This window comes from Anolis carolinensis, chromosome 4 (genome assembly GCF_035594765.1).
Source record: "Anolis carolinensis isolate JA03-04 chromosome 4, rAnoCar3.1.pri, whole genome shotgun sequence".
Lineage (NCBI taxonomy): Eukaryota > Metazoa > Chordata > Lepidosauria > Squamata > Dactyloidae > Anolis > Anolis carolinensis.
This window is the reverse complement of record NC_085844.1, coordinates 239,735,791-239,760,388: the sequence shown is the minus strand read 5'-3', so window position 1 is coordinate 239,760,388 and position 24,598 is coordinate 239,735,791. Positions and strand designations below refer to the sequence as shown.

The 24,598-nt window shown below is 40.4% G+C and overlaps 1 protein-coding gene across 5 annotated transcripts in view; it reads right to left on the bottom strand.

Moving 5' to 3' along the window:
• Window positions 1-24,598, bottom strand: part of cdh4 (cadherin 4) — a 945,608-nt gene that overhangs the window by 314,005 nt on the left and 607,005 nt on the right. For 3 of the 5 annotated variants that reach the window (XM_062979013.1, XM_062979012.1, XM_062979010.1), the window contains exon 4: window positions 23,557-23,733. In XM_062979013.1, coding sequence (XP_062835083.1) covers window positions 23,557-23,733 — 177 coding nt within the window. The remainder of the gene's footprint in view (window positions 1-23,556; window positions 23,734-24,598) is intronic. The other 2 variants (XM_008110150.3, XM_062979011.1) reach the window with 1 other exon arrangement.

Here is a 24,598-nt window from a genome sequence, read left to right as displayed (position 1 = left end):
TCTTCTCTTCAGCAACAGCTGGATTTCAGTGCCAGCTGCAATTTTGGCTGGATATTCCACCAACCACCAACAAAGGAGACTTTCCTGGGGATCATGTGTCTAAGGACTTTATTGCATGGACATGCTATTTCACTACAGTTGTACTATCACTGATAATGGATACATACCAGGTTGGGCACCTTCAACATTGCACCTCGATTCAATCATGCAGATGTGCCTATTCAGAAATTCATGATCCTCTGTGAAGTTCCTGGGTATCACAATGCACAGTACACAGACAAACCATCCAGTTAGATGGAAGATATTATAATCCAGGTATGGGCAAACTTCAGCCCTCCAGATGTTTTGGACTTCAACTTCCAGATATCCCCACCAGCTTACTGACTGTTAGGAATTGAAGTCCAAAACACATGGAGGACTGAAGTTTGCCTGTGCCTGTTACAGTCTCTATTGTCTTTTTGTCTGTAAAGAGTAAGAGAAAGAGAGAGGGGAACAGGCAAACCATTTTTTTGGTGGTGGTAGTAGTAGTAATTGAATCAAAAAGAGAAGGAAGGAGGAATGGTCAGAAAACCTTTTGGTTAATAATTCCAGTCCTAAATGTTAACACATGATGTATGAAGAAGCAAGTTGAGCCATCATCCCAATGAGTCCCTCCTTCCATTTGCTCTTGTTAACTTCAGTCAAGTCAACTACAACTTATGGTGACTTTATGAATGAGATAGCCCCAAGTCTCCGTATCCTCAACAGCTCTGCTCAAGTCTTTCAGACCCAGAGCCACGGCTTTCTTGATTGAATCCATCCAGCTGGAAAACCTTCTACTGCCTTCTACCTCACCAAGAATTATTGTCTTTTCTTTTGAGCCATGTCTTCTCATGATATGACCAAAGGAGGACGGTCTCTGCTTAGTCATTATGACTTCTATGAACAATCCAAACTTAATTTAATCTAGGACCCACTTATCTGGCTTTTCACCCTTGTATTTTCTGTCATGTCACTGCATGGTTATCACACATTCCTATAGGAAAAAGCAATGTGTTTTGTTGTGTTATTGCCTTTCACTCTGGTGAAACGGTCACAGTGAAGGGAAAACTACCTTCTGTGCAGGATGTTCTGTACTCTGGTCCTCAATAACTGGAATCCTGCAGGGGAACACAATATGCCCTTTAAAGTTCACTGCTCATTATAATGACAGCTATTTTGTACATTAAAGGTATTATACTTTCAGGTATCCATGTGATGAGCAGCCATGGTTTGTATCTGAATTGTGGATAAATTTCCTAAACATACAATGCTAAGGAAGATGGAAAGATTGCCAGAAATAATTTGTACATCCCTGCAGCAGCCAATCTTGTTGTAAATATGTGCAACTGTGCTCGTGGTTTTTTTGCAAATAAAGTATGCTCAGTGAATATCAATGATGGTGTGCCTAACAGCTAGAATGAACTATGAACTAGCAGAATAATAATAAGTACACAAAGTATAGGATTTGGGAAAGGAAAATCTTCTCCCTGCTTTTGGTAAAAGATAATTAAAATGTGCATATTCAGGTCTGTATCGCAATAGGATATTTGAAAGATGGTTGGATAGGTGCTGCTGCTCGTATTGCTGTGTGCTGCTTTTCTTTTTCCTTTTTATAAAATAGACATCCCCGTTCATCTTCAGGTGTCTGGAACTGCAGTGACAGCTTTGCTGAGACAAACACCCACTCGAGAGCAAACAACAGCATGCGTTTAAGGACTGTCTTGAGACAGTCACCCAAATTGTTATCCAGATTGTCATCAGCAATTGTCTAATTATTCAGATTCTGTTAAAAATGTTCATAACAAGCAACTGTCAATTGGAGCAAATTAGCAACAAATACCAAATGTCATCAAAGATATGATCAGCTGTCTCTGGGGAGCTCTCATCAAAATAAAAATGCCAAGGGAGGGAATACAGATCAAATCATAAGAAATAGAAGCCACTCAAACTATGGTGATTCATCCTCAAAACACAGCCGAAATGGCTCCAAGTGGCGATACAAGAAATTCCATCACAGGAATTAGTGTGGTGACACATTTGTCTCTGGAAATCTCAGCCACTATATATGAAAAGAACTAATCCACTGATGAAAATAGGTAAATAAATACATCAGGTATGTTCTAATCATTATATGCAAGTAAGTCTACCGGAGATCCCGATGGTGCAGCGGATTAAACTAAAGATTGGTGATTTGAATCGGGGAAGCAGGGTGAGCTCCCACTATTAGCCCCAGCTTCTGCCAATCTACCAGTCTGAAAACTTGCAAATGTGAGTAGATCAATAGGTACCACTCTGGGGGAGAGGTAACGGTGTTCCATGCAGTTATGCAAGCCACATGACCTTGGAGGTGTCTACGGACAATGCTGGCTCTTCGGCTTAGAAATGGAAATGAGCACCAACTTCCAGAGTTGGACACAATGTCAGGGGAAAATCCTTACCTTTACTTAAGCCTTCGGTAAACTTGTAATGACTGCTTCAAATAAAAAAAATCATAAAGTTGGAAGTAACAACAAATATCTTCCAGTCCAACCTCAGTTTGGCATGCAGGGATACACAATCAAAGTGCTCCCAACAGTTGGCCATCTATCTTCTGTCTAAAAACCTTCAAGGAAGGAGACTCCACCACACTCCAAAGCAATGTAATTCACCGTCAAACAGCTCTATGGGACTGCAAGATGTATTGCTTAAAACTTGTAAAAATATAGGGTGGAATTCTATCTTGCCTCCTTGCTGGGGCAGGTTGTTGAAGGCAAATTGAATTTACTTCTGCATGGCACACACAGCTAGTGATTCTGAAGGTTGGATTTTTGTACTTAAAGCATCCAGTTTAAAGGAGGAAGAGAGAAAGAAAAAATGTTTGATGAAAATAGCAATATAAAGCAATCTTTCATTCTCTTTAAAAATTACTACAATTTGCATGTATTTGGTATTTGCATTGTCTGTTTTTGATAGGGTCTACTAATGTATTCAATTAACTTTTTGCTTATCTGAGTTTTTATACTGTAAGCCTAAACGTAAGTACTATTATGTTTTGAAAATGGGAGCAAGAGTCAGAATGGTATAGTAGTTTAAGCATTAGGATTCAAATCTCCTCTTGACCATGGAAAGCCACTGGGTGACCTGTCAGCCTCAAAGGGAGACAAAGGTTACCTCCCCAACATTTTTTCCAAAAAAACCCCATGATAGTTTTGCCTTAGGGTCACCCTAAGTCAAAATGTTTTAATGACACACGATGACAACAAGATACCCTGGGATTGGAATAGTATCTTTGCTTTAAAACGAATGCATTTAGAATAAATGTAGATTAAATCTAGAGTAGCAATGGGAGTGAGAGGAAGGAGACAAATGAGAATGTTGTCCCCTTTGTGAAATCTTCTTTCAGTCCCAAAATCCTCCAGAGTCAATACTGAGCAAAATCAAGGAAGATATTTGAATGATGATTGCTGATGGAATTCTATTTTCAGCTGCTTAGGGTATCATTACTGGGAAAAATGTGGGATATGAATGAATAAAATAAGAACACAAGAGAGTTTGGGGAAGCTGAAGTACTGTAAAAAGTTTTCCATGCTCGGAATCTTTTGCACACATAATATTCTACTGCTAAAAAGGTATTTCCCTTGTTTTTGAAGTTAGATTCTCAGGATTATACATCAATTCTTATTTTCCCCACTTCATAATGGGTATCATGGCACAATAGGAAAGGCACAGGACATCAAGGTTCAGGTTGCTGTAATTGGAAGGTCAGTGTTAAAAGCCAGCCTTTCTGTGCTGCCAAGAACCAAGCAAAGAGTCCCTTGTTTGTAGCAAGTGTTTTATGTACTCTTCCTAAGACTCTGCCCACACACACCACTGCAGCAATGGAAGGGCTAAATTAAATCTCTGAACATTAAATTAATGATGGAAATCTAAAATATTAATATATTCTAATTGAATATTCTCTGATAAATTATCTAGGCATTCTTGGCAATTTGAGTCTACTTGCAGTTCTTGGGGAACTTTCAACCGCATAAATACAGCTATTAAAGCAATTCAGGAAAAAAGGAATGGGGCTTTTTCTCCCCTGCTCAGACAAGAGAATTCCAAACACAAAGGGGGCTAAAATTTCTTTCAGATGATTGATTAAATGATAGAGTCTGAGACAGCCAAATCATTAAATGACGGTTTTCTTTTCAGTCCCACTGGTTGAAGCAAGGACAGTATAAAATCCCCATAGGTCTGAACACAAGAAAAATACAATAGCTATAATTACAGTATACCCTGGAATCCTGTTATAAAAGAAATTCAAGCTGAGTTTCTTACAGTAGAGGAATTATTTAATCTATAGTGCTATATATGTATGTTTCATATGCCCAAAATTGCAGCAATGGGATACTGTTGCTGTTTTTATTTAAAAGAGATATTCTCCACATTCCAGTGTAGTAATGTTTTTCTACAGTGTTACCTATGAAATAAAATTTCTGTGTCAGTTGGTTGGAAATTTATGTGTGTTTTCTAGTAAGGCTTTGCAAAGGAACTGTGTTTAGCTGCATCATATACCAATAGGCCTATACTTTTGTGCCTTTAAGTGATCTCCAAGTTATGGTGACTCCAAGTTGAACATCTAATGGGACTTTCTTGGCCACATTTATTCATAGAATGCTTGTTACTGCTTTCCTCTGACTTATCATAGAACCATAGAATAATAGATTTCGAAGAGACTTCATGGGCCATCCAGTCCAACCCCCTGCCAAGAAGCAGGAAAATCGCATTCAAAGCACTCTCGACAGATGGCCATCTAGCCTCTGCGTAATTGCCTCCAAAGAAGAAGCCTCCACCACACTCCAGGGCAGAGAGTTCCACTGCCAAACAGCTCTCATAGTGAGGAAGTTCTTCCTAACGTTCAGGTGGAATCTCTTTTTCTGTAGTTTGAAGCCATTGTTCCGTGTCCTAGTCTCAAGGGCAGCAGGAAACAAGTTTTCTCCCTCCTCCCTATGACTTCTAACATGACCCTCATTATGTCTCCTCTCAGCCTTCTCTTCTGCAAGCTAAACATGCCCAGCTCTTTAAGCCACTTTTCATAGGCTCATATTCCTCCTCTGGACACATTCCAGCTTGTCAACATTTCCCTTCAATTGTGATGCCCAGAATTCTACATGGTATTCCAGGTATGGTTTGACCAAGGCAGAATAAAGGAGTAGCATGCCTTCTCTGGATCTAGACACTATACTCCTATTTATGCAAGCCAAAATTCCAATGGTTTTTTTTGCTGCCACATTACATTGTTGGCTCATGTTTAACTTGTTGTCCCCAAGGACTCCAATATCTTTTTCACACATACTGCTGTCAAGCCAGGCATCCCCCTTGTCTTGTTTTAGGTCATCCAGTGGGGTTCCATAGCTGAGTGGGAATTTGAACTCCAGCTTCCTAGAGGTGTAATTCAACACTTTACCCACACTGGCTCTCATGTTAAACATACTCTCCATCATTTTATCTGGGATACATCCAGGCAAAAGAGCTCCTACCATTCAAAAGCATTAGGAATCTATTTCATCTTTTCCTTCTTAGCTTGGATTTATGGTAAGAAAAAAGAAAGAAAAACTCATAAGAAAAGGGCTATTACTACTAGTACAATGCCATTATCTGAGGAATTAGGGTAAAAGAGACTGCTAGAATTTCCTGCCTGGATACAGAATGGCAGCTGGAGGGCTCAGGAGTGCAGCTGTCCCATGGACTGAGTGCAGCTACAATGCATCCATCACTTCCACAACCAACAAATAGTGGGGAGGAGGTGGATTTAGACCAAGCACAAGCAAACTTCAGCCCTCCAGGTGTTTTGGACTTTAACTCTCAGAAATCCCAGCCAGCTTACCGGCTGTTAGGAATTATGTGAGCTGAGGTCCAAAATACCTGGAGTGCTGAAGTTTGCCCGAGCCTGATTAAGACCCACGAGTTACTAGGTCCTCTGAATGCTGTTGCAAACCTGAGACAAGGAATATTGCACCAGGCAGCATAGGATACCTCCTTTTGTGATATCCTGAAAAACACATAAACGAATACCATCAGATTTTATACTAATGTGCATCGTCAAGAACATTCTAACCAAAAAGTTATTTTTGTCATTTTAAAAGATTCTTTAGAGATAATGAACTGTCCACTGGTACCAGAGATGATGCTCAGAGACATATGTCTGCACTCCCTGTTCCAACTCAACTGTTTATATTCATTTGTTCCCAGGAACATCCACACAGATTTATCAAAACCACAGTGAGGAGGTGAGTCATTTCTCTCTTTCTCTCCCCCATTAATTTATGCAGAGGTTTTGCACATTTCGTGCTGATAAGAAAAATGTTCTGAGCATAATTCTTTGCTGTACCAGCCGAGATTACAGCTTCAATTGCCTGTGACTGACAAAACAAGCATAATCTTCATCACTGCAGTTTTGGGGCCAGGTTGCCTCCTCAAGTCATGGGCCACAGCAACAGACAATGGGTATTGTTAATAACATTTTTTCATCATTCCTGGAGACTTGACAAAACATATTTGGCAAAAGCTAAACAACAACCAGGTGACAAAATCCCCCTGGAACCTAAGTGTTGCAGTGTGGTTCACAATTCATTATGCTGGACTAAACATATTTTTTGTGGGGCTATGTTTTCATTCACACAAAAGCTCAGCTGGCTGCACCATCAACATGGTATATCTTTTAAATTCAAGCCTTGGGCCCAAGCAGGAAAGAAGCCAAAGTCTGCAAAGGTGGTAGTGAACACTGTAATCCCTCAGCTAACCACACAGCAAAACAAAGGCATATCCTAAAGCCTCGGAATCAAGATAAAATTGCAACCAACCTGTCTAAAAGAAAACATGGTTCTCCAAAGGGGTTGATTCCTTTATTTATGCTCTAATTAAGTTAACACAGAGATTTGTATCCATTCAGACATCATGCTAAAAAGATCAATGATTTGGTCCTAGAGCAAATCAGGCTGAACTCTAACTACAAACTAAGAGGACCAAACTGGGACAGTCGTAATTTGGCATATCATGGGATGATGTGACTCATTGGAACAGATAACAATACTTGTTAAAGTGGAAGGCAGTAGGAAAAGAGAAAAATGCATTGCAGGCGAATTGATTTCATCTAGAAAGACCTGCCTTGGGATTACAAAACCTGAGCAGAGTAGTTAATGGCCGGGTCTGTAGGAGGTCTCTCATTCATTTGTTTACCATAAACTGAAATAATAAGAAAAACGATCACCATCTAGGGGGAAATACCTTCTGCAGGTGTTCAAAACCAGATCCTGGGAAAATTACTTAGTGGGACTACATCTCCCAGAACTCCTCATCCAGCATGGACAATACTGGATAAACTGATTGAGGGATTCTGAGTTTTATCATCTAATAATATGCCCCTTTGAAGACTTGCCAACCAGTCTTTCAATTCCCCAAAGAATCATTCAAATATATCTGGGTAAGGAAAAGGCAGAAGGGGTACTTCAATTTATTGAAGAAAGAGAGATGACATTGGCATATGATGAGATTTCCATTCATTCTCATATCTGGTTTCTGTCAGTGGCAATTGTCATATATAACATTTTGGTGCCTGGGGCAGAAAAATACAAATGCTCCCCTGTAGCAATGAAATAAAATAAAATGAAATAAAATAGCAAACTAACCAAACAAATTGGTAGTCTGCTATTATTAGTATAACAGTTGACAACTATGTGCCCCATGAGGCATACTGTCTCAGCCTCTCTAAGATAATAACTAGTTTTCATACTAGGTGGTTTTTAATTGAGGACAATAAAGTTATGAGAAATGTTGGGTGGCAGAGCAAATGTTTCAGGGGGGCTTTTCAAAACCGCAAGCTAGGCGTGCATAATACCACCTATCCAGTCATATTGGATTGAATGAAGCCCCTGAGGGAATGACAAGCCTTTCCATTGCTCCTAAATTACCCAAAGCAACCCTCTTAGCTTTTTTTCCCCACAGTGGTGTCTTTCCTGCTTGGTTGTGCCACAGCTTATTAAAGACAATGAAGGGTACAGCTGGATCATTTCCTTGGGTACGGCTGGACGGACCATTGCCCTGGGGGCCAGAGATCATTCTTTCCTGCCCAATCTTGTTTTGAATAATCTTCAAAACAAGAATCACACAAGAATCTGGCAGGAGTGGAACAGAATTAAGGAGTAATACTTCAGTTGAGAGTGAAAAAGCTACCTGTTTATGAGTGCACAATCCCTTGATGAAAATGATGCTAGGGCATGTGATGGAGCTTCCTACTTGTGTTGTGCATTTGTATGGAATTGCTGTTTGTTTTATTTAGTTTCATTCATTTTGTGTCATTTTCGTATTTGTTCCCGTTTCCGAAGACAGGTTGCCTATACAAATAGATCCACTTTGCTGGATCTTCTGGTCTGCACCAAGCTTCCTTATGGCATTTCCACACAGCATCAAAACCCATACCAAAGCAGGTTTAAGTAATGTGGGTTTCTGTCCCTACATACGTAGGTTTCTGTTCCTACATACCCACCCAAACCCCAGACTTTCTGGGGGAGGGGCTGCTGTATGCCATTTTGATCTAATACAGTATCTAATTAATTTGGAACAAACTGAGCAAACTTTGGTTTGTTTCAAATTAATTTGTTTTTACCAGAGGAGTTGTTTGAACACCTCTGGTAAAAACCAAGACAAATCATGGTTTTTGGGCCTGTCTGGATGGGCCCTCCTGGTAATTGTAAAGGTTTTCAATAGGCAGAAACTCCTATGGTTTCTGTACCCTTTTGCATTCCCTGCTGATAACACCTGTTGTCTGCTGGACACCTGCATCTGATTAATGGCACCTGTGCCTAATGCCTATGTCTAAACAAACTAAGTAATAATGCTGACTCTGACACCTAATTATCTATATTTATGTCTTAACATGTCAAGGATGCATCTTAACAAGTGCCGGTACAAGTTTTTCTCTGCATTTCAAGGCCCTGGGGAACATGTGGTATGCATAGTGAGATTGCCAAGGTTATGCAAGTTTAATACCAGTGAAGGCCAAAACTTAGCATCAGCTGAAGCGGCAGAGGCTTCTGGGAGAAATAAACTAAGAAAATTAGCATAACGGGCCAAGAAGGTTAGCTCAATGGGATACTTTACACATGTCATCCTACAAAGTTTGTTCCCCCCCCCCACATCCCCCCATACCATTGCTTCACTAATAGATGCTCAGTGTTGGATACAGCTTCTAGCTACTGTTTACTGTCAAAGAAGATGTACATGTTCTATGGAAAAAAGAAGGAAGGAAATAATAATGACTGGAATCCTGTATCAGCTACTTAGTTAGGTACAGTCAGCCCTCAATATTCAGCAAAATTAAGAGCACTGGACCCCCACAAAAGTGGGGGGAAAAACAAACCAAAAAACAAATAAAAGCCTGCTATTTTTTAACCCGAGGAAACACCAATCCAGGAATCTATAGGTTTTCGAGCGTGATGCTATGGCCAACTTCTGTTGGAAGTTGACCACAGAATTGTATAAAAAACCTAGAGATTCCTAGAGAGAACATTTTATTCAAATCCATGAATAATCAAATCAGCAAATGTCAGCTGAATGAAAACATTATTCATCCATCTGCCAAACACCGGCAGAATGGATCTGCTTGTCTCCACTCAGCTGATGGCTAGTAAAAGAGGTTTGGGAAGGGGAATGACAATTGTGATAATAATATCTTAGTCATGACTAAATAGTGATCATGAATACAAAACAGTTGCCTAGATTTACTTATCCGTAACTGTTTTCTATCCATGATGGCAACTTATGATCTCATCACACTGACTAAAATAAGCATCCTAGGATGCTTTGAGCCTAGCGTACCTGGATTTCAGTAAGGCCTTCGACAAAGTCCCCCACGACCTTCTGGCAAACAAACTAGTAAAATGTGGGCTAGACAAAACTACGGTTAGGTGGATCTGTAATTGGCTAAGCGAACGAACCCAAAGGGTGCTCACCAATGCGTCGTCTTCATCATGGAAAGAAGTGACAAGTGGAGTGCCGCAGGGCTCCGTCCTGGGCCCGGTTCTGTTCAACATCTTTATTAACGACTTAGACGAAGGGTTAGAAGGCACGATCATCAAGTTTGCAGACGACACAAAACTGGGAGGGATAGCTAACACTCCAGAAGACAGGAGCAGAATTCAAAACGATCTTGACAGACTAGAGAGATGGGCCAAAACTAACAAAATGAAGTTCAACAGGGACAAATGCAAGATACTTCACTTCGGCAGAAAAAATGGAAATCAAAGATACAGAATGGGGGACGCCTGGCTTGACAGCAGTGTGTGCGAAAAAGACCTTGGAGTCCTTGTGGACAACAAGTTAAACATGAGCCAACAATGTGATGCGGCTGCTAAAAAAGCCAATGGGATTCTGGCCTGCATCAATAGGGGAATAGCGTCTAGATCCAGGGAAGTTATGCTCCCCCTCTATTCTGCCTTGGTCAGACCACACCTGGAATACTGTGTCCAATTTTGGGCACCACAGTTGAAGGGAGATGTTGACAAGCTGGAAAGCGTCCAGAGGAGGGCGACTAAAATGATTAAGGGTCTGGAGAACAAGCCCTATGAGGAGCGGCTTAAAGAGCTGGGCATGTTTAGCCTGCAGAAGAGAAGGCTGAGAGGAGATATGATAGCCATGTACAAATACGTGAAGGGAAGTCATAGGGAAGAGGGAGCAAGCTTGTTTTCTGCTGCCCTGCAGACTAGGACACGGAACAATGGCTTCAAACTACAGGAAAGGAGATTCCACTTGAACATCAGGAAGAACTTCCTCACTGTGAGAGCTGTTCGACAGTGGAACTCTCTCCCCGGGGCCGTGGTGGACGCTCCTTCCTTGGAGGCTTTTAAGCAGAGGCTGGATGGCCATCTGTCGGGGGTGCTTTGAATGCGATTTCCTGCTTCTTAGCAGGGGGTTGGACTAGATGGCCCATGTGGTCTCTTCCAACTCTACTATTCTATGATTCTATGATTCTATGATTCTTCGGTGATGGAGCCCCACGCTAGCCATCACACAATGTTGTGTTGCTTCCACTAGATTTCACCTAATCCTACTTTACTATGCGCCAGCTGAATGGGAAGGAGATCCATTATGCCAGCAATTTGAGCACAGAAGTTGATTTGGGGGGGGGGGGGGGAATTATCCTCCAAATAATAACTATAATCGATGATGATGATGATGATGATGATGATGATGATGATGATGATGATGTTCCAAATGTTTTGGGAGGGGAACCATTTGAAGAAACCTTTGTCAAACCAATTTTTTAAAAGCAAGCAAAATGTGTGTTTATGTGTATTTGGAGACTCGCTTTTGCACATCACTAGTTTTCAAACTCAGCGCTAACCATATCTGTTGGAACACTTATTTCTCCTAATTGTCCATTAGCTTGGTGAGGGAGGAATGACACACACACACACAGTGCTGACATACACTTGATAAAACAGGTATTCTGGACAGTTGATTTTTCTTAATTGGCCATCAGTTTGAGAAAAAAGCTTTCACTAGCTGCCATAGCAACAGTGCACATGGTACTCTGAGCACACAAATTACATAGGAGTTTTTTTAATAGTCATAAATGTCTACTAAATAACTCCCACATGTCCATATGTTTCACCGACCTCTGACTGAAAAGACGGCACCTTCTATAGGCCAATTGTAAACTTCTTCCAAAATAATCCAGACTACTTTTCCCTTTCAGTAGCCTCCTCTTTTCTATCATTTCAGTTGTTGTTGTTATATGTCTTCAAGAAATTTCTGACTTATGGTAATCTCAAAGCAAACTTATTGTGGGGTTTTCTTGCCAAGATTTATTCACAGAGGGGTTGCTTTTGCTGCCCTCTGAGGCATAGAGAGTGTGCCTCATCCAAAACAAACCAGTGACTGAGTGAGTATTCAAGTCTAGTCTTCCAGTGTTCTTGTCCAACACTCAGATGGACACGTTCTGGGTCCCCAAAAACCTCAATGATTCAACTATCCTGCTCTAGTCAGATATAACACTAGGATTCAGGGATTTTTTGGTCCAGCAATTTGCACCAGTAAGTTAGGTATTCTAAGACATATAGCTGGGAAAGCCCTTTATCAAGGACTAAGTGCCCTTCCACACAGCTGAATAAAATCCCACATTATCTGCTTTGAACTGAAATATATGGCAGTGTGGACTCAGATAACCCAGTTCAAAGCAGATATTGTGGGATTTTCCGCCTTGATAATCTGGGTTATATGGCTTGTGGAAGGGCCCTAAGAAATTTAGAATTGTTCAATACAGGCAATTAATCCAGAGCAGAATGTGGATTATAGAGATAAAGTTAACTCTGGAATGGCTACACAGGCACCACACAAACTCACTGGAAGTTGCAAGAGAGTCCACACAGGTCCACCAGCTCTCTTAATCCATATTCTGCTCTGGATTAATAGGCTCAATTGAAACCCAGTATTATTTTTAACCTCTTTGAAGAGATAAACATCTTCCCAGCAGTGTTTCCCTCATAGCTCAACAAAGCAAGGCAGTGCAATGGGAATGTTGGGCTTTCATTGTTAGGGGGGAGAGATTTGTTTACCTTTACCTTCCTGCTAGGCTGTGCAGCTGCTTTGCTGCTTTCATACTTCTGTTTACATGAGAGTTTCTTCCTGTGAGTTGCCCATACACATGAGGAATTCTGCAGATTTTCTGCCTTGATTCAGGATTTCTAGTAAATATTTATCACACTGTTTGTGGGTGGATTCTCTTTGAAGATCACTTGAGGGGGGGGGGGAGTTCTCTGGATACCCTGACCTCAAGGTGGCTTCAAGCAAAATTTTAGTACTTGTGTAGATGGAGCTCTTGTCTTCCTCTCTTTTTGAAATGTAGGCATGCAAGGAGGAGACAGATCCTTCCTAGTGGCTCTGATAACAGGGCAAAGAACCACTCTGAGTTTGGATCCCACTTTAATGAGGCTATGGAGTGTGCAGGGTCAATTTTGGACGTATTTCAACACTGGATAGTTCCTTTCAAGTATGAGTTACATTATTTTACAAAGTCAATTTACTGTCCCACTAACCTCAGGCCAGCCTTCATTGCTTCATGTTGACTCAAGTCCTGATTGTTATGGGTCTATTTAGACAGGCCCATATTTCGAGACCTGTTGTGGTTTTACTGGAAGCATCCAAATTTATTTATTTATTTATTTATTTGGTTGTTGTATGTCTTTCGGGCTGTGTGGCCATGTTCCAGAAGTATTCTCTCCTGACGTTTCGCCCACATCTATGGCAGGCATCCTCAGAGGTTGTGAGGTATGGATGCCTGCCTCAAAACCTCTGAAGATGCCTGCCATAGATGTGGGCAAAACATCAGGAGAGAATACTTCTGGAACATGGCCACACAGCCCGAAAGACATACAACAACCCTGTGATCCCGGCCATGAAAGCCTTCGACAACATATTTATTTATTTATTTACAGTATTATATTCCGCCCTTCTCACCCCGAAGGGGACTCGGGGCGGATCACAATGCACATATACATGGCAAACATTCAATGCCATTAGATATATGACATATATAGACAGACACAGAGGCAATTTAACATTTTCCAGCTTCCGGCTTCATAAGGATATGCTGGATTCCAGCCACAGGGGAGCTGCCGCTTCACCATCCACTTGTGGCACTGAGTCCTTGATGGAGTACTTCCTCATTCTTCCACACACTGCTGGAAGTTTTTATGGTGTCTTAAATTAGTTAAATTAGCCTCCCCACATAAAGCGGTACCTAAATTTCCTACTTGACAGATGAAACTGTCTTTCAGACTGCATAGGTCAACAGCAAGCTAGACTATTTAATGGTCAGGAGCTCACTCCAACCTGAGCTGGCTTCAAATTCATGAACATTCCGATGAGCAGTCAACGCCAGTTCAGCCAGATGGCTTTGTTAGCCCGGAGGAGAAGATGGATGGTTTTGATAGAAGGGGGATGCTTATGCAAGGGTGAAGCGAAAGGGAATTTCGGAGACAAAGTCAGCATTTGGTTCACAGATGTGTTAATGAGCAACTTTCTCATGAAATATTCCTTGCTTCCTTTTCACCGCAGAGGTGTCAACTTTGCTATTCAAGTGAGAAAGATCTCTCTTTGTGTTCTTGCATTCGTGAATTTCAAGCCAAGATCCTACCTTGTGGATTTCAAGTATCTCCTGTCTTGTCAACCTTGTTTCCAGTTGGACCTTCCTGATTCCTTGGCTTGTGGACTGTAGTTTCTTGGAGTACCTTGAGGTTGGTTCTTGCTCCTTGTGGCTTTCTGCTGTTTCCTGCTTGGAAAGGGAACTTTGTGTGGACTACCTTTGATACTTCTTGTGGGACTAAGCACAGTTCCAGTTTGGATTACATCAGCGATATACTTTCTTGGAATTCTGTTTGAGGACAGTTAAGTATATTGCTGGGTGATTGGTCCACTCTGTTGACTTTGAACTAATGTGGTTTTTCAAGGTGCCTATGCAGCCTTGGGGTGCGACAACAACCCTTAAAACTTTAAAAAAATGTGCTCAGCTGCAATTATGATCTTCCTTGGACTCTCCTGGCATGAGGAAATGAGGAGGCATAAGGCCCCTCACCCCCTGTTTTAAGGGTTGTTTTGGGGTTTTGGGGTGGCTGCATGCCATCCTGATTGGTATCAAGATGGCATGTAACTCCCCCCTCCTTTGGGAAAGTCCAAGTTTTTTGAGTGAGAGTGGGGACAGAAATGTGCACCAAAGCAGATTCTAAAACCTGCATTTCTCAGAGGTCTGGAAGCACCCTATGTACTCTCTGCAACATCTTTCAATGTGTTCAACCAAAGAAAAGACCTGACCTCTACTTATGTGTGAACTTAATCTCTATCATCCACAGCACTGATGTAACCTTATCTACATGACTGGTATATTTGGTTTTACAGAAAACCAAATTCTGGATCCTGCTTTCCTTTTGTAGAGCAGATCTTGTGATGATATCTGCATGGACAAGCAGTTACATAGGCAAATCCTCACTAATTAATGAACCAGTATGTCACATAGCCTCAATAGATGTCATGCAGCCCACAAGGTGGTGGCATAGGGGTATAGCTGGGAAGATGAGGACATTGCCACCATATGGGTTCTGCACGCATGCACATGCACACATATACACACATATAGCATGACAATTTCCTTCAGTCTACAAATTTCTAGCACTACAGTAATGTAAAACTTTAGTTCACAATTTAGAAACAGAATTTAGATGTTCAAATAAAAGGGACAAGCAAGGATATCTAATGCAAACATGGCAAATATAAGCAATTTAAGTGTGAACCATTTTCTTTGTTTCACTGTGCAATGTTAGAAATTTGGGGACAAAAGGGAAATTTTATTTGCAAGGACAGTTCTTTTTTATTTTGGGAACAATGCCCTCATTTCATCCCTCCTGTAGCTACACCCCAGGGGAGCATTCAGTTTCCTACTCAAATCAACTTTCGTGCCCCATTGGATCACTGTCCAAGGTCTCATAAGGAAGGAAAAGGGATCTTTGTTATCTTTTTGAGAAAGACTTTCTGGGCCTGCCCTCGACAAACATTGCACGGCTGCCGGCAAATGCCATCTGTTGTTTTTTCCCCTCATGAAGTTAGAGGTTAATGGATTCTGAAATGTTAAGTTCCAAACAGCAAGATACACAGAGAACACCAGGCTGTGATGGATAATTTCCACCTTTTGCTTGGGGCTCATTTCAAAGATGTTCAAAAGGATGCTGGAATTTCTAACAGAACCAAGGTGGGACAGTTTCTTTTGGTTTAGTGTTTGGCCAAAAGGAATCCATATTAGCCAATCTGGACAAAACTAACCCGTAAATCAACAACAGACAGGAGATTAGAGAGATAGACAGATGTCTAAACTTAGGCATTTTATTATTAAGATTAGAAAATCTGACAGTTTTGCTTGCTTTTACATTTAATATCTTTTTAAAATCCAGTTGTTTCCATCCTGTTTATGAAGAAATCTGAGCATCTCAATTTTTTCTTATCAAAATCAAACTAAACAAAATTCCCCGCATTGGCAAAATTCAGCCACAAAGACCCTTTCTGCCAACCTATTCTAGATGTCAATGCTCTTGAAGGGGAAAGAGGAAACACACCTAACTCAGCACCACAAACAAAACTGAATATAATGCATTTCAAAAGCCCTCTGACCAGACAGAGGAATGTTTTAGTTTAGATTTCTCTCACATTTTCATACATTTCAATATTTTTGTCTTTGCATTATGACAAAATCTGCAGTTATAAGATACTCAAAACATGCCAAGTTCTCACTGGTTCCAATACAGGCAGGGTTCCAAATACAGCTGGTGACATAGAGACCTTGAAAACCCCATAAACTTGAAGTTTAGAGAACTGATTCCAGATTACCATTGTCAGCAGCACCTTCTTCAAGATTCTCAAAATCCCAGGAACCTTTGCTCATCTAAACTGCCATATCAGTCTTTTTGACAGTGCCAAAGTTAAAACTATTTTATATCATAAGTCAAATCTAGGTGCAGGATTCTTTGAGTTGTTGGCAACGACTTGTGTGGATGCTATTAGAGTGGACTTTTGTATTGCACTTTTTAAACTATGACAAAGGTGTGGAATTGTTAGCTGGTTTAAGTCCCCACGGGGAGAAAGCCAGGGTATAAATAAAGTAAATACTGTAAATAAATAGGTTCTTGGTATCCACTGGGGTTTGGTTCCAGCACCCCCTGTTAATACCAACATCTATGGATGCTCAATTCCATTAGATAGAATTGTGTAGTAAAATGACATCCCTTATATAACATGGCAGAATAAAGGCCAGCTTTTTGAGGAATATTTTTCAAGGTTCAATCCATGGATGCAGAGGACAAACAGTAATAGAAAGGAAAATACATTTCCTTATTTCTCCCCCTAAATAAATTTATCAATGCAATCCTAGATCAATGTTGCTATGGTATTCCATCATCTGGCTAATTTCCAATTCTACATTCTGCCAGGGTCCTTGTATCACTGAATATTCTCACCATGAAAGTAGAAAAAAGACCACCCAGCCACAATTCCTACAGAATTATGCCATTTTTTTCCTGGAATAAGATATAACATTTTAAGCATATTTTCTTTGTTGTAGGTTGATATAGATTTCATTGGACAAGTTGACCAAATTTGCTACCATTCTTGGTATACTAAAATATAACCTAGGTCCTGTTCCCTTATCAGAAGGATAATAATAGCTTCGAGGCAATATGGTTCCCATTCATTTCTTATGCAAATCAAACTAATGAGGGAAGAAGCTATAGGCCCATGGGTCCATCTGGAAATGATTAATCCTATAGAACAATTACAAAAGGATTCACCTTGCATTTCAAGATCATGAAAACATAGTTTATGCCCTACATAACCATTGTCAATGTTTTTTTATTTTGTTCTACATTTTTTATGGTGGCCAGTACATTGGCATCAAAAATGTGCCAGGGATTATATTTTAGAGAGGCAAGGAGCTATGATTGAGGCTGTGAGAGTGATTCTTCACTCTTTTTCTTGTTGTAATGAGTAATTTTAGCAATTTTTTCCCCTGCGGCAAGAAAATCATCAAGAAAACCACATGGTTTTTAAAGCTAATTTGTGACTGGGGATTTATTCTGTACAAATTTTGCACATTTTTTATTTGTGTTAAAAAATCCCTTTCTGCACCAGAAACAGTATTTCCTATGCATAAAACAATATTTTTGCACATAAATATTTCACTTTGGGGCAGAACATGTTTCTTCCATAGAAAATGCTGTTTTTTAAAATTAAAATCAATCATGTGTAAATTTTCTACAGAATACATCCTCAACTACAAAGTTCCATCGATACAGAATGTGTCTCATTAGTGTTTCTTGGAAATCAAAATACATTTTAACCATTTTCAAATATTCTTTCTATTCCCTACTCCAAGCTCATGGTCAGTCTCTTGAAGACAGGAGTGGACAAAACGGATCCTGTAGAATAGATCCAGCCTTGTACTGCTAATTCTTAAAAAAATTTCTTTATTGTTACCCTGTGGGAACATAGGAATAATTTCATTAGAATTTTCACTCCTTCGCAATTTTAGGCTGGAGGTTTATTTTTTTTCTAAAATTGGAAATGACTTTCAATCATTTTCGGTTTTTGGGAAAAACTTTCTTTTGGGCTTTCTTTTGGGCCAAATTCTCTCTCCATAGTTTGAGGAACACATTAAAAAAAGGAAATTGAAAAAGATGACATTTTTAAAAGAAATTAAGAGAGATTGACTACATTGGCACAAGCCTGGTGAGATATTCTTGTCAGGCTAAATATATGCACATAATTTGGTGAGTTATAGTGGAATCAGATTGGCAGCAAGTCTTCCCCCAGAGGATTTGTGTTCAAGATCCTAAAATCTCAGAGAAGTCTCCATATTTGGGATAGGCAATTCTCACCCTTTAGGTGTTTTTGGACTACAACTTCCTCATCATTGGCCTGCAATGACTGTGGCTGATGGGAGCTCTAGGATAAAAACATCTGGAGAGTCACAGTTGCTTCAATGTGACTTATATTTGTGTTCCCATGAATGTGCATAATTTAGACTGCCCACCTCCTCCTGTGATGTCACTACCTACCAAGTGAGATCATTTCGCCTGATGATAATGCCTGAAAATGGTTTTAGCCTCCGCTGTGTGGCATACTTTGAATACTGGTTAATCAAGCCCACATATTACTGGAAGCTTACAAGCAAAATTCCTGGAATGAAGAGCGAGTGCAATTGACAGAGAGGGCTGAATACATTTGCAAGAATAACATGGCACTGCTTGTTTCATTTACCATATTTCCCCAAGAATGAAACGCTTTAATGAACAGAGAATTACAGCTCATCCCAGCAGAACAGGAAAGGGGTTGTACTTCAAGCTCATGCGGGTTCCATCCAGCTTTATTCACCTTGGCAAGGATTGAAACTTCATTCACGCACAGCTCTGCTAAAAATACTGACAAGCTGCTAATCAACTTCCCATAAAATGGAACTTTCTCTATTCACAATAAAAAGCCGGATGAGGAGGTGAGAGCCAAAAAAGATTTGCCCATGAATTTCAAATGAGTTTGACCTATAAAAGAAATGGAAACAGGATCCTGCCAGCTGCAAAAAAGGACATTGTCACAGATCCTTTAAAATGCTGTGATGCCTGTGTGTTTTCTTTTTAAACATGGGATGCCAAAAGTTCTCGGTCACTGTAATTTATTTATTTTATTGATTGTATTTATACCCCATCTTTCTCCTGGGATGAGAGCCAAGGCAGCTCTATACCCACTCACTCTATTGTCTACACATGAAAAACAGAAGCACAGACAGACTGATTCTGGAGTAAAGGCAGGTCACTGAGACAGAAAGATATCTGTGTATCTAATTTTAGTTTACACCACTGTGGGAAGTTGTATGACAAAATATCTATTTTATAACTTTAATAAATAACATTACTTGATCTCAACAAAACCCAGCTAGACAGTGTGTCACAACCGCTGCCTCCAGGAATGAGACTGGCTTTAGCTGGGAATCCTTTGCTAACTAGACTCTCCACCACCACTAAAAAGAGCTTTTTCATTCAGAGGATTCATTTTCATTAGATTTATTTGATCTATGACTAGTACTTGACACACCAAAACATGTTATGGTAATACAATATATTCTGTAACTCTTTGAAGTGTCCCAATTAACAAAAACAAAATGAAAAAAGAAAAGAAAATGGAAATGTTACTGCTGACCTCCTTGCTTGGTAAGGCACCTAGGGCATGTCTAGTCTTACCATCTTTCTTGCTTCGCTTGCAACCGTTCCTACTTCCCTGCAGGTGTCTTCTACAAGCCAAGTGTCTCTATATTTCTCTGCCACTTCCAGCACCTTCTTCCTTTTTTCAACTCCATTTAAGTCTCTGTCCGTCATTACCGATTAAGTCCATTCTTTTTTTCCAGACTTCTCACCTTGTTGTCTCCCCACTGCATCTACTTTCTCCCCCTCCCTCTCTATGCCTGATTAACTCCTTCAAGGCCTTGTTGCATTGACTTGTCCTTTTGCTGCTCTCCATTAATCTCCTTTTGCCTTCTTTCTCCTGCTCCTCTTTATGCCTTGCTTCATCTCATTTGGTCCCCTCCTGACTCAATTTTTCAGCCCACTACCCTCCTCCAATATACTCAATTCCTCTCTCCCCCACTTTGAGTTTCTCAGTGTCTACTTTTTACATCCATGCATTGGCTGCTGCTTCCTTTAGCCTATCTCCTTTCCCCCCTTTCCTTATCCTCTTACCCCCACTTAATCAATTTAATGTCAAGCACTGCTCCCAGCCTCCTCTTTTGCCTAGTGCTCTTTCTGAGTTGTAGCCAGCATTACAGACACGTATCACTTTTGTGCTTCCTTCCGGCCACTTCCAGGCTCGGGACACCCAACTTTTGTCCACCAAACTAAGTCTCCACCATGGTGGACAACCCATTTCATTTCCCACTCAGCCAATTTCCTTTGTACTCTGTGCCCTGCTGATTTAATTGTTTTGACATGGGCTCCTTCTCAGCAGTCTGAGATCTAGGATGTAACAGCACTTTAACAGCCCAAACCAACTGCACTGGATAAGACTGAATTGGTTCTTCTCTTCCTCTATTACATCATCTCATACAGTGCAGCTGTTCTGGATAGTTAAAGGTCTATTACTGCAGCAAAGTAGGTTCCAAAATGGGTCTTAACTCATATTTGGTTGGATTCATTCTGTCTTTCTCCACTTGTATAATCGTCTATACGAGTACTTTAGAGAACCAAGGGCCCCATGCCCTAAACCCAAGTAAAGTACTTGAGAGCAACTGGATCCATTTTCCAAGGGGAAAAAAGATACAGGAAAAGGAAAAGCATAATAGAATCACTGTTAAAAGGGACTTTAGATGATATATAACAGAAGATATACGACCATATCCCACCCAAATTTCCCCGTTTTCTTACCATCTTCGAACAGAGTCCTAAGGAGGCTATCCCATGACGTAAGGCCACTTCTGATGGCAGTACATGGAAACCTGTCTCATAGGCATGTGAAGACAGAACACTTCCTTCTCAGGAGTTGGGAACACCTGACTCATGATTGAAGACAGTGATGGGAAATGGAGGAAAGATGGAAGAGGATGGGGAAATGTTGTGGGGTGGCTGGCTATCCCTGAAGACACATCTTGCCAGGGTAGGTCAGGTCCCCACTCTTAAAGATACTTTCCCCTGCTTTCCCTCATCTTCCCTCCTGCCCGTGGGATAAAGTCCTTAGTTTATGGAAGGGTAGGTAATCTGGTGCCTTCTGGATGTTTATGGCTACAGCTCTCATAATTCAATACAGTTGCTCATGCTGGCTGACGGTAATGTAGTCTTCCATTGAGTTCACCACCATATGTAAAAACAATTTGCCTAAATAACTCTACAACAGGAAACTAGGCAATTTAAGGCAAGATTATCTAGTACCATACATAGCCATGATGTGCCTAGCATCTGACGTTCTTTCTCTTTCTACAACTTGTAATTTGGAAAATCCCACTTGCTTTACCAGGCTGCCACATACCCAGTGCATCCAGACAAGCAGGAGATAGAAAGACAATAAAAGCTTGTTTCTAGTACTTCAACATCCTCCTTACATTGTATGTATCAACCTAGAAACAAAGTGGGCTGAGAATGTAAATTTTCAGATGTAATTTATGTTATCAAGACTGCTTGCACCTTGGAGGGATTGAAAAAACCACTTTTCGCTTCTGAGTGTCATGTGCTTAGCAAGGCAACGGCTAATCAGTATGGAGCAGGTAATGACAGCATTCATTTTAATCCTGGAAAGGACTTGGTAAGTATTGTTTCCTGACAAGGCATGCAAATGACACACTCTCATTTTGTCCAATTATTTTCTCAAATTTCTTGCAATTACATTGCAATTTTCTTCCAGGGGACAGCTTGACAAAACGTCTGCTGGTGGCTTTTACTTCTTCCTTTGTTTGTTTTACACAATATTTGTTTTCACTTCCAAAATGGAAAGCTCAGTGGATAGAAAAATATGTGGTGTTGGTTGATGTTTTGCTGCAGTTATTGACAGAAAACATATCCATATACACTGTCTCTTACTCAGACTTAGTTATGACATATTTCCTTAGGGATTGGGGCTAAGACTAAAATGTCTCCCTGTACAATATGATGTATAACCATGTTATTGCCTAAGGTCATCTCAAACATTTCTAACTTGCCAAAGGGGATTGTAGGCAATCACAATTTTTTAACAACTGGCTAATGGGAGGCTCACTCAGCTAATAGGAAAAGTCAAACAGAACTAGCTAGGTGAAGTTGAAAAGGGTAGAGAGGAACTGTTCATGTAATCACTATATATACTATATGTTGACCCCATGTCATATAAGTCAAGAGCAGATTTGGGGGTCAAAATTATGGATTTTGATATGAACCATGGATAAGTTAAGGGTCATTTTGAGAAGAGAGAAATACCAGTGCCACCTCAAGGGACCAGGCAACCCTAATCACCACTGCCATTTTCTTGCCCAGTCACTAAATCCCCCCCCCCCCCCAAAAAAGGAAACATGACAGAGAGGATATAGAGAGGGTTGATGATTCATTTAGGTTCTCCCAGAATGGACTAAGACTCTGCCTTTTGCTACTGTATTCAGAAAAGGTGATGGTTCCTCTTTTTGATAAGGGTCTCACATTGATCGGTAGATAAGTTAACTCAGGTTTTGGGAATTGATTTTTTTGTCCAGCCTTTCTAGACTTTTGCATTGAGTATGTAGGTTTCTTTATGTTGTTAAGCGGAAGGAGCATCAAGCCAACCCTGATTGGGACCGCCTTCCACCTGGAAACTGATGTCCTCACTGCGGGAGAACATGCAGATCAAGAATAGGTCTCTTCAGCCATCTATGGACACATCCGCAAGATGGAAGACAATCATCCTCGAACTATGAGGGATCGCCTAAGTTCTTTATGTCATCTTTGAGTTACTAATGCAAACAATGGCAACTCCAAGCAAATTCAGAGTAATGTTTTCCCCAAGGCATTAAAAGCAACAACAACAAGAACAACAAAAATGGTGGGTCAAGCCATACTACTCTTCCTACATCTTGGACAATGATGCAGAGCCTTTCATGGAAAAATACACCTTCCAGGTAATGGGACACAGTAATGGAAATGTACTGACTGGTTATTATGACAATGTTTGATATGAATTCTACTTATGGTATAACTGCTCTTCTACAGTGAGCTCTTCTGTTGATATTTAGGTGGGCATGGAAAATACAAATTAAAGCACAAGCAATACTACAACCATACTACAAGGCAGGAGCAGCTATGAAAATAGGGTTTGCCATTCGGTATTACAAACATTTTATTCCAAAAACAAAAACAAAACCCACAGTGTTTCTGTTGATTCTGATTTAGAGAAACAAGTTTTTGTTCTGGAGGTGACTCACCACCGACAGGCTTTGCGAAGTAAACAATTCGACCAGCCATCCATTGTGGAAATAAATTATTCAGCCATTTCACTCACCCTAACCAGCTGCTGAGGGAAGGGTCCTCTTGAATTTTCTGGCACATTGATTGGTGGGATAACCCAGTCTCGCTTCTGCCGCCTGAGCCCATGAGGATTCTGGTGATGGCGCCACGGTAGCAGCGTGTCACTTGGCTGTTGCAGCAGATCTGCTGACATGTTCTTCTTTCCTTTCTGCTGATTTGGAAGGGGGGGAAAAAGAGAAATATTTTGCTTTTTTCTTAAGTTCCATTCTCTTTTTTAAAACAAACAAACAAACAAAAACAACAAAAGACATTAACAACAAGAAAAATAACTCATCAGGGCTGGTGGCTATGTTTGTTGAAGCTTGTTCAGGTTGAGAAATAGCTGCACAAAATTTTTATTGTTATTATAATGAGACAAACATCTCTGTGTTAGAAAATCATGCAGCGCTTTTATTGACATCTTTGCTATGGCTTCATTTTTACAGACGTATGGAGCTGTCATTAGGCAATCAAGCCTTCTTCCACGACGGATTGTCTTCATTATACCGACGGCAGGAAGCTTTATCAGCTCCTTGGAGGATAAAATCTGCAGATTTCTAATAAATATAATCAATCACAAGAACAAAATGAAACAAGGCACAAACACCCCCAGCGTTACCAGTGGTTGGTCTGGATCCATTATGCAGCATTAAGCTCTTTGCTAGCCTGAAATTTTTAAAGTGTCGCTGACTTATCTGTAGCTATTATGAAATGGAATTCAAGAAGAAAGATCAAATGCTGTCCAGAAGAGCTATCATGAGAGAGATGCAACATGACACAGAGGGTTCCAAAAACATTGGTATTTGTTGGGTACTCTTAGCGATACTAACAATAGTCATTAAAATTTTTTGACTGTTCATGACGGGGTGCTGGAAAAGCCTGCTGAGATATTACCAAATTCTAGAATAGTTTTACCATTCAGCATAAGAAAAAGGCAAATAATATTTTGCAAAAAGACTGTATTTCCTCTTGCATGCATGCATACACACACATACACACACACACAAACACACAAGATCTGGCTGATTTATCAAAAA